A 16,606-nucleotide genomic window follows, 5' to 3' on the forward strand; every position below is an offset into this window, starting at 1 on the left:
GATGGCGGTGACGTTTGTCTCACCGTTAGCACGAAATGACACATTTGGGATATGCTCCTCAGCTAACGGCTTTTGGACAATGATACTCCCAGTACGGAAGTGTATACCCCGCAAGACATTTGTCTGGCCAAAGGCTTAGATGAAATCTTTTCACCCAGTTGCTACCCCTCTAGATCTCTTGGAACCACCCACCCCCCACAAAAAAAAAGACAAGTTTAATGGAACAAATGGTAAGATTTCAACTTGAAAAACTGAAAACCTTTAACACGCTATATTTGAAAGCTGCACGCTAATACACTAACATTCATTATTAAACACACTACAAAGGTAGTAATGAAAATTTCTTTTCATGGCTAACTATGGAGGAAATAGAGCCCATTAATACTTAAACAACAGTGAAGTGCCCAACAGAGAATAGAGCTGATAATCCAGAAGCTTAACAGGTACACAGGATATGCAACTACTTGGTTATAATTGAAATCAGATTAAACAGACTATTTAGCTACATATCACACATTCCTAGTTTGCACGACAGAGCCAGACAAAGTCACTCTCATCCTCCCTGGAACAGCAAAGGAAAAGTGTTTTGAACGTTCAAGGAGAAGCCATCATATAAGCCCTTCTTGAATTCTCTATACACAATCCTTTCTTCTTGCCAATTCCTCTATTTTTGTGTGAATTTTTTTGTGTATTTCCAGAGTTCACTGGTTGTATACCTGGGGTGGAAAGAGCTGAAAGTAACTGCTGCTTGGCCAATGAGTAAGAATTATAGAGTCCAAATACAGTTCACTGGTAGTCTCGCCCACAATGCAATAGCCCTCCATTTTTTAAAAAAATTACTAACAGAATGCTTACTAAGGAGACAGAATTGGAGTACGCCATACTTGAGATCATTTGCTGTATCTCAAAGTAAAAAAAAAGGGACCTCCGTGGACCAATGCCTAGGATTCAGAAAATACTTAACTATGCAAGATAATTCTTTAAAGGGCAGTTTTTTAGATAGGATTTTACTCTGTAGCAAGTATATAATAATGAAAAAGTTTATGTTTAGGAATACCCATTAGGGATTTTTTTCCACAGTTACCTCGACATGAAGGGTACATTCTTTAAATAACCAATAGAAAAGAATTTGCACAATAGAGACATAATGTTTGCTTTCTAAAAATTTCATTGAATCTTGACACAATGGCCTACTTTTTGGGTAACACAAAGGATGCCAAACTTGAAAGCAAAATGGAAGACATCTTCTGACGAGGAAAATGTTCAGTTCTGAGCTTCCCAATGCAGTTAGCATTCCAAGTGAACTCAACAGGAAGAGGTAAAATATTCTCTAATGCAGAACCCTAAGCATAGCTGTGGTCTACCTCTTCACCTTCTGTTCTCAGGGTTCTTGCTCGGCCAGGCACAGTTTAGCCAGTGCATGGTGAGGTGTGTCTCTCTACTCGAGGGCTTCCAGAATATAGTCCAGCCACCTTGCTCTCTGGGTCACATGTAGTCCTGAAGCATGTACCATGTAATGGAAAGCCAAGTTTCAAGAATTAAAAATGGAGTTAGTCACAATCCTGAGTGCTGTGAGGGAAGCAACAGGGCATTCAAACAAAAGATTAATAAAAACAATGTCTACAAAGTTCATGGCAGGGCTTGAAGATGAAAATTAAAATTTCAACCATGAAAGGGGTTCACCAACACCCAGGGACTGGGCTGCCTGCTTGAAGTGGGAGCTGACGTGGAAATCCAATTCTTTTGAGGATCTATACATGGTAATTAGCAAAATACATGACAGAACAAAACACATCAATTCCTTTCCTTTGAAAATGGCTCTAAAGAGAGTGAGGCTAGAATCCTTCTTCCATGGTCCTGCCTATTCAGCCATCCAGAGCTTGAAGGTCCTGTCATATGAGCAAGTGGCTATGAGCTGCCCATTGGAAGAAATGTCTAGGCCCATCACTTTGCCTTCGTGGCCGGCCAGAGTCTTCAGTGGCGACCAGCCTGGGTGGGTCCAGATCTTGGCTGTGTTATCATAGGCACCAGTAAGCAAGAAATTCCCATGGATAGCTACAAAAGAAAAGGGGAGTTGCTTCAGGAATTCAAGTACTCAAAAGAGCATAAGAAAATAAAAGACCCAAAATCTGCCAGAACATACTATTTTGAAAAAGAAGGTATCTACATTCAGAAAAACTCAACACTCTGATCTGTATTCCTACTAGACCTCTACGAAAAAGAAGACAACTACAGGCAGACTTAGGGAAACAAATAACACTATTAAGGTCTTTTGGCTCTTTCCCCGATAGACCTATTCAGAATAATATTAAGGATTCCGTGCTTGGACCTTCCATGGAAAAAAAAAAATGAAGCAAAACATTCATGGAAGTCTTCTTTACTTCCTAGGAACAAGACGCAGGCTGTGTCATAGCTCTGGCTGAAAGTGTGGTGGAGGGAAGGAGATTATAATTTGATCCTTCAATAGAGTCCAAATTCTCTCCTGTTCCACTTTCAAGTCTTAACACCTGGACTGCATTCCTCAGAAGTGCAATTTGTCTGTCTTGTAATTAGGCCTACAACAGGAGAAAACTTACGCTCAAACTTGACACCAGTCACTAAGTTCTGGTGGGCAGGAATGGTATAGACACAACGCCGCTGTCGAAGGTCCCACACTTTGCAAGTGTTGTCACCACTGCCAGTTGCAACGTGGTAGCTGTGGATCAGATGTAGTATTGAAGTTAGAAACAAAGAATACTTTCTGACCAATAACCCTCTCCACCCCTCACTCAGTGAGCTTATTTACCCATTGGGGGAGAAATTTATTCCATAGATTTCTTTCAGGTGACCTTCTAGGAACATGATGCAACGTCCTGTACGCAGGTCCCAAACTCGACCAAATGCATCCAGTCCCCTGACAAAATAATTTATGAATGAACATTTTGAATCCAGTTCTCTGTGGAAGCAAGCATACTTAAGAGGTGAGACTACTGAGCTGCCCCCGCTACGTGGAAGAAGCCTTACCCCGTGCCAGCCAAGGAGCCATCTTGATGGAAGGCAATGTCATACACACCCATGCTGTGGCCTTCCTGATGCAGGATTTCCTCTTGAGCCTCCAAATCCCATAAGCGCCATGAACGGTCATAGCTAAAAAAGTCAAACTAACGATTAACCGGCAGATGTTCAGTTCCTACAATGTATAAAGTGCTATAAACAGTTGTAGCTCAAGTTATGTTTCTGAAACTACTCATACAACCATATTAACAAGCTCTTTCCTGGCATAAAAATGTCTCAACAACTAGGTATATCTGTCTTGAGTGCTAACTGGGAAACCATGGTTCCTATAAACCTACTTCAGTAGCTATTTTATTTTATATTTATTTATTTATAAACATTTATTTATTTATTTATTGGCTACGCTGGGTCTTCATTGTTGCACGTGGGCTTTCTCTTGCTGCGGCGAGCAGGGGCTACTCTTTGTTGCGGTGCACGGGCTTCTCATTGTGGTGGCTTCTCTTGTTGTGGAACACAGGCTTTAGACACACGGGCTTCAGTAGTTGTGGCACGCAGGCTCAGTAGTTGTAGCTCGCAGGCTCTAGAGCGCAGGCTCAGTAGTTGTGGCGCACGGGCTTAGTTGCTCCGCGGCATGTGGGATCTTCCCGGACCAGGGATTAAACTCATGTCCCCTGCGTTGGCAGGCGGATTCTTAACCACTGCACCACCAGGGAAGTCCCCTCAGTGGCTGTTTTAAAAACAGAATTCCTTAGAATGGCCCAGCAAAGATTCTGTTGCCTTCTTTCTTTCCTAATTTCACTGTTATGTCCTTCCATTCATTGAGCATTTATTGGGTCCATAACTGAATGTTGGGCATATAAAAATCAATCACAAACAAATAGATCAATAGAATAGAATAGAGAGTATAGAAATAGGCCCACATATACATGGTCAAATGATTTTCAATGAGGCCATCAAAGCAATTTCAATAGTGAATGTCTCCTCCATAAATGATGGTAGAACTGTAATACATATGGAAATAAAGACAAAACAAACAAACAAAAAACCCTCAGTAAAAAAAACGGGCAAAGCACCTGGACACTGAACAAAAGAGAATATACAAATAGTCAATAAGCATATGACAAACTACTCAACACCAATAGTCATCAGAGTAGTAAAAATTGAAACCATGAGATTTCATTACATACTTGGTAAACTGAGCAAAATGATAAGATTGATTAATGACAACTGTTGGCAAGGATGTGAAAAAAACCAGAATTCCAGAATTCTGGGAATGTAAAATGGCACCAACACTATGGAAAACCACTTGGAAGTTTAAAAAAAGTTACAGATACATCTACCCTATAACCTTGCAATTGCATTCCTAGGTATTTATTCAAGACAAAGGAAAGAAAAACACATCCACAAAAAGCATTGTACAAGAGTATTTATAGCAGCTTTATTCTGACGAGCCAAAAGCTGGAAACAGCCGAAGTGTCCATCAATAGGAAAATGAATAAACAAACTGTGGCAGAGTTATACTATTGAATACTTCTCAGCAGTAAAAAGGAATTACTGATACATGCAACGACATGAATGAATCTTAAAAATGTTACGCTGAGTAAAAGAAGCCAGACACAAATGAGTTCATAAACTATGAATAGACAGAATTAATTTATGGTGACAGAAATCAGGTCAGTGGTTGCTTTGGAACAGGGGTTGACTGGCAAGGGCATAAGGGAACTTTCTGGGGTGATGCAAATGTTCTCTCTATTGACTAGTTATGGCTATGAGCATACACTAGTCTCGGCCTGTACAGTTCTTCCTGTCCTTCTGCTGACCCTACCCAGAACTATACTCTGTGGTAAGTCACTTTCCTGTAGTCAAGGGCTTTGTAGTTAACAGATATTGTTTAATAGTCATTAGGACCAGGTGGCCTCTATGCTCTGTTAGTCCTCAAACGATGATGAAGACCTTTGCTGATATATTCCCAGCACCCACTAGTTACCCATTCTTCACTTAGGAATGTACTTCCTGTTTCCAAACACGTACCCCCATACCTTAGGTTAACTGTAAAATTGCCTCAATGGTCTCTTGGGGTTGCAGAGTGCAGCTGTGAACGCTTCTGGACTGCTGTCTGCCAGATCCCACCCTGTGAGTAAGTGACCCTATAATAAACAGATCCATTGGATATATGGAGCCGCTGGCTGTGTTTTTCAATCTCAAGATGGCTTCTCAGTTTGGTGGGCACCTTCTGTTCCCTCGGACCTCCAACAACAGGGATGTGGGCCACATGAGTGTACGCATTTGTCAAGACTGACTGAATTACACACTTAAATCCATTCCATTGCATGTAAATTGTATCTCAAAAAATTCTTTAACAGATTCTGGCCTCATTGAATTTATAGAACCAGAAAAGGAGACTGATTTGTAAGCAGAGAAATTACACTGTATAGCAAAAAAAAAAAAAAAAAAAAAAAAATGCACCTCTAGTATTGGCCAAGAAAGAGAAGAAAGAGGGAAAAACTCTAGTTTTCCGGGAGTCAGTGACTCTGAAATTTCAGATTAACTGCAATTTAAAACCAAATACTTAGCCCTAACTATGTCATATATTCTTTTCTGATTCTGATTTATTGAAGTCCAAGAAAATCTCTGCTCTAAAAATTTACTTGGCAGTTTAGCCATAAAAGGTTAACAAGATGCCACAGGCCTGTATGGATAGAACAATAAGAGGATGGCTTACCAGGTGGTACCTAAGAAACGTCCTGATGGATGCCACATTACACGGGCCACACGCACTGTATGGCCTTCAATATCTGCCACTGGCTCATCACTGAAAAGGAATCAAATATATGTAAGTAAACTATTTTACAGTCATGTAAATACGCATTGAATTTATTAACTGTTGAGTACATATACACCCATTCTGCATGGTGTGACAGGCCAAATTGTAACTAAGCCTGTAATTTGTTAAACTTTTAGGGCTAATGATAATTTAACTTACTTCCCAAGGTTATTATAAAAGCTTTGGGACTATTTCATGTGCCCACGGGGCAAAACTGCACTTCAATAAACACTATTTCAATTCACTATGTTAATAAACTCTTAATGCTATATCATTTGCTTAGAGAAAAATAAAAGATATTTCAGCCTGACAAGCAAAATAAGCTTTCTGCACCAAAGGAGCGCTGAGATTCTAGAAAGAAAACATACTTTGATAGTGATGCAAGGCTATATCAAAAAGTTTTCGTGCAAGTGGATTACAGATAAATTTATCTCAAACTTCAGCTTGTCCAAGGATCCACATGAAAAAAGGAACTCCTAAACAGAGGCTTAGTTTCCTTTTGGTGGCCATTAAATTCTACTACCAGCAACGACAGAAAGAAGGTCTGAACACCAGCAAGAGGAAATAAACATGAACCCTAAAGAGGGCAATTAAAAAGGGAACTTTGTCAATGTGCATACACAGAACTAATTAAAGCCCTAGGGGAACAAATATTGCTATGTATTACCAAAGCCAATTAAAACTTGCTGTGCTCACAGGTAAGATCTTGTCTGGCAAAGAGTGGAGATACTAATTAGCTCCTCACAAAATCCTGGAACAAAAGCCTCATGTGCTTTCCCAAAGAAAGAAAACTAAGCAACTGAATTCAGATGTCTTTTAGGCAAACAAAGTGCTTCCAAAAATTTCTTGGAAAACAGTAATCACAAACACATTAAAAAAAAAAAACTGTTGTAATTGGAAAATGTAGTCTAGGTAAAGGATGATGCTATTGGGAGGAGACATCACTTCCTTGGCAATACCGCCGGACAGAGCCTCCTTCCTCTCCCCTGTGGCTGTTTGCTAAGAACCAATGTGCTGTCTAAATATTATTTTTAGTCAAGCTACCAAATAGTGCATTTTTCCAATGTCAATCTATTGCAGGGGAGGTATAATGGATCCTTCCAGAATAACTGGAGCCAGGAAACAGTGGCTACTATGTTAGAGGCAAAAATCAAGGTACAAAGTTAACAAAGAAGGAAAACCTGACACAACTCCTCTGGTGAGGAAAGGTCTAAGAAAAAAATCCTCCATTCTATTTTCACACAAGTTACCTTGACTCAGAGCATCTCTGGGGTTAAATGCTAGATTTTTAAGTCTCAAGGGCCAACCAATCAACTATTTACTTTAGCGACTGCAGTGTGGACAGAGGGTAATATTCACCTGTCAAGGCTCCAAAGCTTCACAGAACCATCAGCAGCACAAGAGGCCAGATTGACATCTTTTTGGTCCAAGGAGACAGTGGATTTTGGATGGAATACAATTGCTCCCACATTTGTGTTATGGCCTGAAGGAGTGTAAGAGATGAAAATTAAAGGGTTCCTGCTCCCTTATAACTTAAGTATAAATACAGACATGACAAATATTATATATACACATATCAGAGGACATGTGGACCTAGAGTGTATTAAAGTAGCTATTCAACTACTAAAAAATTGAACTATTTTAACTTAAATTAAAATATAAATTGCATTAAAAAAAGCTAAACACACAAAAAAATGTTTCTTGGTTTAGAGATTGTAAATGCCAGAGCCCTTGGACATGAGAGAAAAGTGGTATGCGTATGAAGTCATTATCATCCAGCCCTGCAGTCAGAGAAAACCAAACCAAGTCAAATCAAATCAAGAATTAATCTGTGTGTACTGGGTCTCAGTGTCAGGCAGAGTTTTAGAGTTGTATGGCTTGACAGAGTTCACGCTGAGAAAAAGACTGAGATTGAGACAAGATTCTAACTCACCTCGAAGAGTATGGAGGAGGTTGCAATCAGGAACAGACCAGAGCTTGCAAAGCCCACTCCTAACAAACACAAAGGAAAGCATCTCAGCCAGGGTTGGTCTGGGAAGGAAAAGGTACCTTGGTAACATTACTAAAGGACAATCTCTCACCACCCCCCACCCCCCCAAAATGTTACAGTGGCAGACAGAAAAAGAAACAGAAAAGGCTTATCATTTGAAGAGTTAGAGAAGAAAGCTACATCCAGGTCCCATGCAAACAGAGGCCTCTACTGGACTGTAAATGTTATAGCACAAGTTGCTCTTCTCCTTAACTTCTGGATCAATTTCTGAGGGAAGGTAGGACAAATTAAACTATCTAATATTAATATTAATAATGATACTATCTTCTTAAATATAAATAGCATTTTGCTGCTTACCAAGTACTTTAATTTTTTTTTTTTTTTTTTTTTTTTGGCAGCACTGTGAAGCATGAGGGATCTTACTTCCCCAACCAGGGATCGAACCCGTGCCCCCTGAAGTGGAAGCACGGACTCTTAACCACTGGACCACCAGGGAAGTCCCCAAAGTACAAATTTCCAACAAATTACTTTCATATCTATCATCAAATGATCCTTATAACAGACCTGTGAGGTACATAAAAGGCAGGAATGATCATTTCTACTTTATTATCTTTTTCTTATTTTATTTTTATTTTATTTTTTTGTAATTAATTTTTTAAATTGGAGTATGGTTGATTTACAACGTTGTGTTAGTTTCTGCTGTACAGCAATGTGAGTCAGTTATACACATACTCATTTCTACTTTATAATGAAGGTAACTGAGGCTTGGAGAGGTGGAGGGATCTGTGTAGGTCCCTGGCTTTCTCCTGAACCACAGTCTCAATTTCTGCCTAGTCAAGTAGTTCTTGTGCGCACAATGCAAGCAAGTTTCCCCCTCACTAGATGACAATGTTCCTCAAGAACAACTAAGTAACTAAACAGAACAAAACAACAAAGTTATCACGTCCTAAGAGTTTTCTGCATATGTGGTGAGTAGAAAACAAAATGAAGATAAAAACAATAATTCAAGTTTACTGAGTCCTTACCACATACTAGGCACTATCAAGGCAAAATGTTTACAAACATTATCTCACCTTACTTTACAGATGACAAAAGTGAAGCTTACAGAGATTAAGTATCTTGCCTAGGTCACATAACCAGAAAAGAAAAGTTATATCAAGGTGTGTCTACTAGTCTATAAGCTCACTATCTGATCCAAAATGATGCTAATGCCAATATGACTGACATGTCATGGGTCTCTGGGGTACCTTGTGAACAGTAAGAACTGCTAATTGAAGGCTATATTGTAAACTACAATGGGTAACTACTAGCATCTCTAGTTTGGTGTGATCATGAGAAGCAGAGGCAAATGGTATTGGAATGGGCTTCTAAGACAAATACTGATTTTTTCCCCTGAACCCCATTTAGAAAAAAATGTCACTGTAAAATGGGACTTACCAACAAGCTGTGGCCAGCATTTTGGAATTGGGACTAAAGTGACAGTAGGAGATAGGCCGATCATCCCCAATCTGACTGCAGAAATTATTCAAAGACTTAAAAAAAGACAAACAAGGGATCATTAACAGGCTAACCCAAGACTTTCTTGGCTTTTCCACCATAAAAACAAAAACAAAAACAATTCCGGTTTTAACCCTCCCCAAGAACCTTCTACCACCTTTTTGTTGTTGTTGTTAGGAGACACTTATACGAATGAATGGAGTCAAGGCTTATCTGGAACTCTAGCATGCTGTCTTCTACAATCTTAGTATCACTAGCTTCTATGTCAGCTAAATACAAACAGGAAGGCCATGGCAAGATCTAAAGTACAGTCTGACATATTAAAAGGGAGCATTAAAGAGTAGAACCATGGGCCTCTGCCTAGTACAAAGCACAGTAGGTTCCCTGCCACCTTAACTGATGGTTCCTCCCAAATAGCAACAGTGTAAGCAGAGACGAATAAGTATAGCTGCCTTTACTTGCTAGAGGTGGGCCAAAGTAGAGCATCTAATAAATATTTAAGAATCTTTAAGACACTAGACAATTATATATATAAGACGAGAGCATCTTACCCGGAGAGATTTGTGCAGCTCTTGCATCTGGGAGGTTCTCGTTGTCTCAGGAATCTCTTTATGAAGACGGGCCTCCTCCAAGCGTTTCACTGCCCTGTGACACAGAAATAACATTATTAACCCTGAGCAAATGGGTTGGAAACAAAGGTCCATACAAGTCTCTTTACCACTCAATTTTAATTAATCACCACACTCATTATAAAGCAGCTCCTCAGTCCTTGAGAGGAAATAAGAAAAAGTATGTTTCTTCCTCCTTCTCGAGGCTCTCCTTACCTGGGCAGTGAATAATTAGCAATCCACAGTCTAGCAACCTTCAGGCTGTTTGGTCCTTCATGGTACCAGGTTTGCTGATACTGAAAGTTAAATTAAGAGTAGAAATGTCAAGTCTGAAGCATTCCTGCCCCTTTCATAGCTGTCAATTCCCTATTGTTAACTGCCCAGAAAAAAGATGAATTAGTTCAGTAATAGGATGAAATCAGGTATATGTGCTTTCTCTTGTGTTTCTTTCTATGAACTCTTATTGGATAGTTTCTGGTTACTTGTTAAAAGTGACACCAGGAATGCTATGGTTCTTTCCTGAATGGGGAACTCACTTATCTCCATTTATACCTACAAAGGAACCACAAACTATTGCCAACAACTATTCCGGAACAGTAGAGTCTCCAACTCCCCCTGTTCCCTATCCCACAGAAAACAGAAAATGAGAGAACTACCCCCTTGTTTCCTGCATGTTTATACTATGAAACCAAAGACACATTTTACCTCTTCTTTGGACTTCTTTGATTTCTCATCATCTTTTTTGGTCTTTTTTAAGGCATCAGTACCGACCACTGAAAGGATATTTCTTAACCTGTAACAAAAAAGATCAGAATTTAAACAGAGTTAAGACTGTGAAAAGTATATCTAAGAAGGCAGCAAGCCTGCCCTACTCTCTCACCATTCCAATCCCAAGCAACCTTCTTTAAGGGTCAAGTTGTGATGCCTAAACTTCCAGTGTGATTTCTCTCATTCAATAGTCTTTATTTGAAGATTCCCTAAATTGAACTAAAAGCAATTACCCTGTTAAACTTAGAGTCAACTAGCCCCAACACTGCTACCACTCGGGCTGTGAATACAGACAACCTTCACTCAATGCCACAATGTGCTGGATACTGCTTAGGTGCTAAGTATAAAAAATGACTAAGAAACAGACCTTGATTTCAAGTAGCACAGTGGGGGGTGAGGGAGTGAGGGGTGGACAGGACATACAGTATCGGGGAACTAGAGTACATTCCAGTAAGTATTATGACAGTGGTTAAGTGCATGGTGCTAAGGGAATCATAAAAGGAGTAAACAACCTAGGCTTGGAGGGAATCAGGGAAGGCTTCATGGAGAATATGTTACCAGAACTGAGTCCTCAAGTAATCAAGTCAATGGGTCAAGAATGGGAAAGGACAGTTGAAGCAGAGGGTTCAACAAATGTAAAGGTCTGGAGGCAAGAAAAGCATGTTGAACTTGGAATCACAACAATGCAATATGGCTGGAGCACAGAGTACTGGGAAAGGGTTGGTGAGAGATAAGGCTGCAAATCTAAGCAGGGGCCGGGTCACAAAGAGCTCCTAATGCCATGGTAAGGAGGGTTTACATTTGAGAAAGACCCCTGGAAAAGTATGGAGAATGGACTGAAGAGGGAAGAACAAAGGCAGGGAAATCAGACAGCATACTATTGTATCCCCTGAGTCTTATGGACTGAATCAAGACAGTGGCAGTGGGGACTCAAGACATTCATTTAAGGGACACAATAAGACAGACTTTGCTGGTGGAGAAGACAAACAATAAACAGTAGAAGTAAACCCTCTGAAAGGCTATTAAGAAAGTATGTTACTTTCTTAATAATGGCGGGACTTACTTTACAAGGGGTCAGGTGTTAGGAAAGGCTTTTTTGAGGTGGCATTTATGCTGAAACCAAAAGAATAAAAAAGCTCTAAAAGGCAAGAGAGGGGGACAAAAAGAGAAAAATTCAGTGGAAAGACAGCAAAAGAGCTTGAGTATCCCAGAAGGACCATTATGGCTGCTAAGTCTAGTAAACTGGGGAAGAGTGGCACAAGGCAAGGATGAAGAGCATGATTAGGAGCTTTTTACTCTAAGTTTAATAAGAAGACTCTGTAGGGGGCTTCCTTGGTGGCGCGGTGGTTGGGAGTCCTCCGGCTAATGCGGGGGACATGGGTTCGAGCCCGGGAGGATCCCACGTGCTGCGGAGCAACTGGGCCTGTGCGCCACAACTACTGAGCCTGCGTACCACGGCTGCTGAGGCCTGTGAGCCTGGAGCCCGTGCTCCGCGGCGGGAGGCCACCGCGATGAGGGGCCCGTGCACCGCGATGAAGAGTGGCCCCCACTCGCCGCAACTAGAGAAAGGCCACACACAGCAATGATAGACCCAACACAGCCAAAAATAAAATAAATTAAAATAAATTAAAAAATTAAAAAAAAAAAGAAGACTGTAGGATTTTAAGCAAACAATTAACACAACACATTTGGGGCTATTACAACAGTCTAAATGTGAAAGCAATGGAGGTAGAGAAAAGAGGACACACTGGAGGTACATTTCAGAAGTAGAAGAGACAAGATTTTGCTGATGGGTTACACAAAAGGTGAGCAGGTTTTCAACTGAAAACTGTGTGAATGGTACTGTTATTTGCAAGGAGAACAGGTAAAGGATGGAAAACAGATGAGTTCAATTTAGACATGTCAAATTTGAGTACCTATAGAATATCTAGGTTACAGAGACCTGGAAGTCACCAGAATATATACACACAGAGTAAACCATGCCATGGGAATGGATTTGATCACTCAGGGTTAGTGTAGGATAAGGGCAAAAATCAGTTTATAAACAGGAAAAAAAGAGGCTTAGAAGAATTAGCTAGAGAAACAGGAGGAAAACCAGGATGATTTGGTCTTCTGAGAGCAAAGGAAACGGAGTGTTTGAAGGAGGGAATAGGTGGCAGTGTACTAGGGCTATTCTTGATAAAGATGAGTTGATGACCTTAAGTAAGAGCAATTTCAATGTGGTAGTGGTCGATCAGTTTGCAGTAGGTTGAAGAGTAAATGAGCGGTAAGGGCCTTAAAAAAGTAAATGTAATGAGTGAGGAATAGCTGAGCCCCAAGTCCTAAAGAGGCAGGTAGGCAGGCCAGGTCCGCATAACTGCATAGGACTAGCCTGTCACTAAGAGATTTTGTAACTTCCAAATCACAAGAGGAGCATTATATGAGGACAGTGCCTTTTTGCAATAACACCCAAAAAACACTTATCATTATGACTTATGTTAATGACAAAGAATGCGTTTGTTGTTTAATTTTCAGAGTTCAGTGACAAACGTTTACCCAACTCACAACTCCATACTGAGGAGAGGAAGGGAGGGAATGTGTTAACATCTTCTTCATAGTTTATAAAGAAAAATTAGTAGTGGAGTAAAAACTGGCCTAAGACTTAAATTATGGGCTAAAACATATTAATGCAACTTAATAAGGTAGTCTGTCAACATTATCTGAGACATTCTATTAAAGTTTTAGCTACAAATTCCAACAGAAATTTGGAACTGGAACCCTGTGATTAAAAAAGAAGAGAGTAGATATTTAGAAAGGGCACCTTTCTCTTCTTTCCGCAGGACCCTCTCCAAAAAGTGTGATGGGTTCCCCCAAGGCCCTAAGGCAAGCCTTGACCTCTGAGTCATCTGTGGAAACATTGATTTGCCGGGCTCGCTTCCTCCTCTCAAACTCAGCTAACACTTCGGCCTGTCGCTCACTGATGTGCTCTTCAATTTCAAACACTTCTCCTGTAAAAAGAACCGGCAACATCAGCATAATCACCAGATCTTTCTTTCTAGGGAGAAAGAAATAATTTCCTTTTTTTTTTCTTTTAAATTTTATTTATTTTTGGCTGTGTTGGGTCTTCGTTGCTGCGCACGGGCTTCTCATCGCAGTGGCTTCTCTTGTTGCGGAGAACGGGCTCTAGGCGTGTGGGCTTCAGTAGTTGCATCAGGCAGGCTCAGTAGCTGCGGCACGCGGACTCTAGAGCACAGGCTGAGTAGTTGTGGCGCATGGGCTTGGTTGCTCCGTGGCATGTGGGATCTTCCCGGACCAGGGATCGAACCCGTGTCCCCTGCATTGGCAGGCAGACTCTCAACCACTGCACCACCAGGGAAGTCCAGAAATAATTTCTTACAATTGGAGTCTGTATGTCTCTAGGGAAAGTTAACTGTTTAATCTACTACTAGTGCCTCGGAGCAACTAAGCTCATGCGCCACAACTACTGAGCCTGCACTCTAAAGCCCACGAGCCACAACTACTGAACCCGCGCACCTAGAGCCCATGCTCTGCAACAAGAGAAGCCACCACAATGAGAAGTCCGCACACCGCAACGAAGAGTAGCTCCCACTCCCCTCAACTAGAGAAAGTCCGCGCACAGCAACGAAGACCCAAGCAGCCAAAATATAAATAATTAATTAATTAAAAATAAATAAAGTATGCTAAACACAGAAAAGTAAACGAGGTTTTAAAAGGTAGGAAAATAGTTGAAGCCATCTTCTTTCATTTGGCAAACTTACATAAACACATAGCTTGCATGAGACAATAAGAGTATGGAGCTTCTTTAACAAATAAGTTATATAGGCTTTCTATCCATGATAAAATAGAAACATTTTAACAATTGCCAAAGCTACTCTCTGAAATAGTCTCAGTATAGGGACACTAATTGGAAATAATTACCATGAAAATGATATTCTTTGACTGTAAGGTTTTTTGGATAATCTATCAGCTAGTTTTAAAACTCACACCAAATACAAGCATTTCGATGAAAAATGAAAAATATAGTAGTGATGCAGTTATGTTTAAAATAACATAAAAGGTTTAAAAAGTCACTAAAGTGCATGTGTATAGAAAAGAAAATATATGGGAGGATCCATGAGAAACTTGACAGAAGTCCTATCTGCAGAGAACTCTTCTTATACCCTTCTGTACTCTCTAAATTTCTCATGACAAACATGAATAATTTTATTTCAAAAATATAGTGGACCACTAGTTACTGACATGAAAAAATATCCTCAACAGTATACAGAATGACAAATGCAGGTTACAAAACAATTTGCTTATCATGGTTTCATTTATGGAAAAAAACTTGTATTTTGATTTCTTTCAAAATAAAAATGGCTACTACTTTTATAATTTAAAAGAGGTATTTCATTTTGGGTGAAAAATAATTGGAAAGCTAAAAAAGGGAGAATATTATGAACCATAGTAGCTCCAAACCCATGCCAGAACTATGCTAGATCTCCAGAAGACAAATGGAATCAATGTGAATCCAAATACACAATGAATAAATTCCTAGTAAAATTACTAACAATTCATAGAAAAAAAACTGTATAAAAGGTTTTAAGAAAAAGGTTCTCCAGATGATACTAAGTGGAGTGGGCAGAGAGTATGGCCTTAAGATAGATGCACGTTTAATATTTGAAATTTTTTGACACTAAACTAGTGATATCTAAGTTTAGGAAGGTAATCATTACAGATAATTTGAGCACCAAAGGTAAAGACGGACTCACAGTTTGCATCTTACCAGAGGTTATGTTAATGTTCCCTGCTTCAATTCCTGCTTTAAGTCCTTCTTTTCCCAAAATCCCAGATTCTCCTTTGGCCAGGCGCTCCCTCTCCTTTTCTTCCAAACTTCCATAATAGATGTGTGGTTTCTTCACAACAGGAGCAACTAAGTCATCAGACGCCTTAGTTTTGGTTGCCTGCTAAATCAAAGACCTGGATTAACCTAAAGCTTAATCTTAGCAATTTACTAGACCTCCCAGAAGGATGAAGCTTATCCAGAGCTTCAATCCTATTTCTTCTCCAAAGAAAAGACAAATTGGACACCAGTTAAGATGTGTCTTCCCTGATTTGGACGTGGTTGGGGGGTGATTCCAGTCTCTCGGTCACTTAAGTTTTGCAGATAGGAAGAGATAGATAAAACTAGTTAATTTCTCTTGGTGATTTTTCTACCAAAGGCGTGCTTTGGAACATGTTTACTTCATTCAGTTGCAAGTGCAATCTCTTCCTGGGTTTTACGAAACTTCCAGGGTTACTGCTCATCACAAGCGATATCAAGGATAACTGAAATAACCAACGCGATGGTTAGGGGGACAAGTTAGAAAGTTACTGTCTATAAATTTCAAACGTTTTCAGACATGGAGCAGTAGATAGGAAGTTAGGAGGCCTCATTACAATTAAGAGGTCTGACATTGTCATAAATCTTGGCCAAGACACTACTCCCTTTCAGAACTCCGTTTCTGAACCAGACGGAAAAGGTATTTACATTTCGGGGTTGCAGCGAGAGGTGAAAATGAGCTAAAATAGGAAAGCACTCAGGGTCAGGAAAACGCTGCTCCGCTCTCTAAGACCAGACCGAGTCTGGCAGCCTTCCTCCTCAGCCCTCCACCGCCGTAGCCCGTTCCCTAACGGCCCTGTTCCGCAGGGACCCCCACCCCTCCGCGCTCCCTGCCAGAGTGAGCTGAGACCTGTACCGCGGAGGAGGCTCGTGAGGAAGCCATGCTGGGCTCCTGTGCCGCGAAGCCCCACCGAAAGCCGTTCTCTACGTTTCAGACCATCCACCGCGCGCCCAGCAAAACGGAATTACGACACCTACCGGAAGTGGGCCGCGGGCGGACGCAGCGTCCTGGGCGGCGTGGAGCATGATGGGAATCGTAGTAGAAAAGAGTCCGGGCGCGTCGA

The 16,606-nt window shown here is 40.6% G+C and overlaps 1 protein-coding gene across 6 annotated transcripts; it reads right to left on the reverse strand.

The window, feature by feature from the left end:
- Positions 1-256: 256 nt before the first annotated feature.
- PRPF4 (pre-mRNA splicing tri-snRNP complex factor PRPF4) lies at positions 257-16,604 on the reverse strand. Of its 6 annotated transcripts, none has more exons than XM_082469184.1 (14): positions 16,521-16,604; positions 15,447-15,627; positions 13,482-13,668; positions 10,619-10,706; positions 10,130-10,209; positions 9,857-9,950; positions 9,246-9,340; positions 7,752-7,810; positions 7,178-7,301; positions 5,717-5,806; positions 3,004-3,126; positions 2,786-2,893; positions 2,577-2,695; positions 257-2,055 (listed from the first exon to the last, which is right to left on the reverse strand). In XM_082469184.1, the coding sequence occupies exons 1-14, from the start codon at positions 16,566-16,568 to the stop codon at positions 1,862-1,864; spliced, it is 1,590 nt and encodes a 529-aa protein (XP_082325310.1). In that variant the 5' UTR covers positions 16,569-16,604; the 3' UTR covers positions 257-1,861. The 6 variants fall into 6 exon arrangements, with proteins under 6 accessions (XP_082325310.1, XP_082325314.1, XP_082325313.1 ...); XM_082469188.1 differs by lacking the exon at positions 16,521-16,604 and adding an exon at positions 16,399-16,513 and having other exon boundaries at positions 15,447-15,624; XM_082469187.1 differs by lacking the exon at positions 16,521-16,604 and adding an exon at positions 16,399-16,513.
- Between the last annotated feature and the right edge of the window lie 2 nt (positions 16,605-16,606).

This window comes from Balaenoptera physalus (assembly GCF_965194825.1).
Source record: "Balaenoptera physalus genome assembly, chromosome: 7".
Lineage (NCBI taxonomy): Eukaryota > Metazoa > Chordata > Mammalia > Artiodactyla > Balaenopteridae > Balaenoptera > Balaenoptera physalus.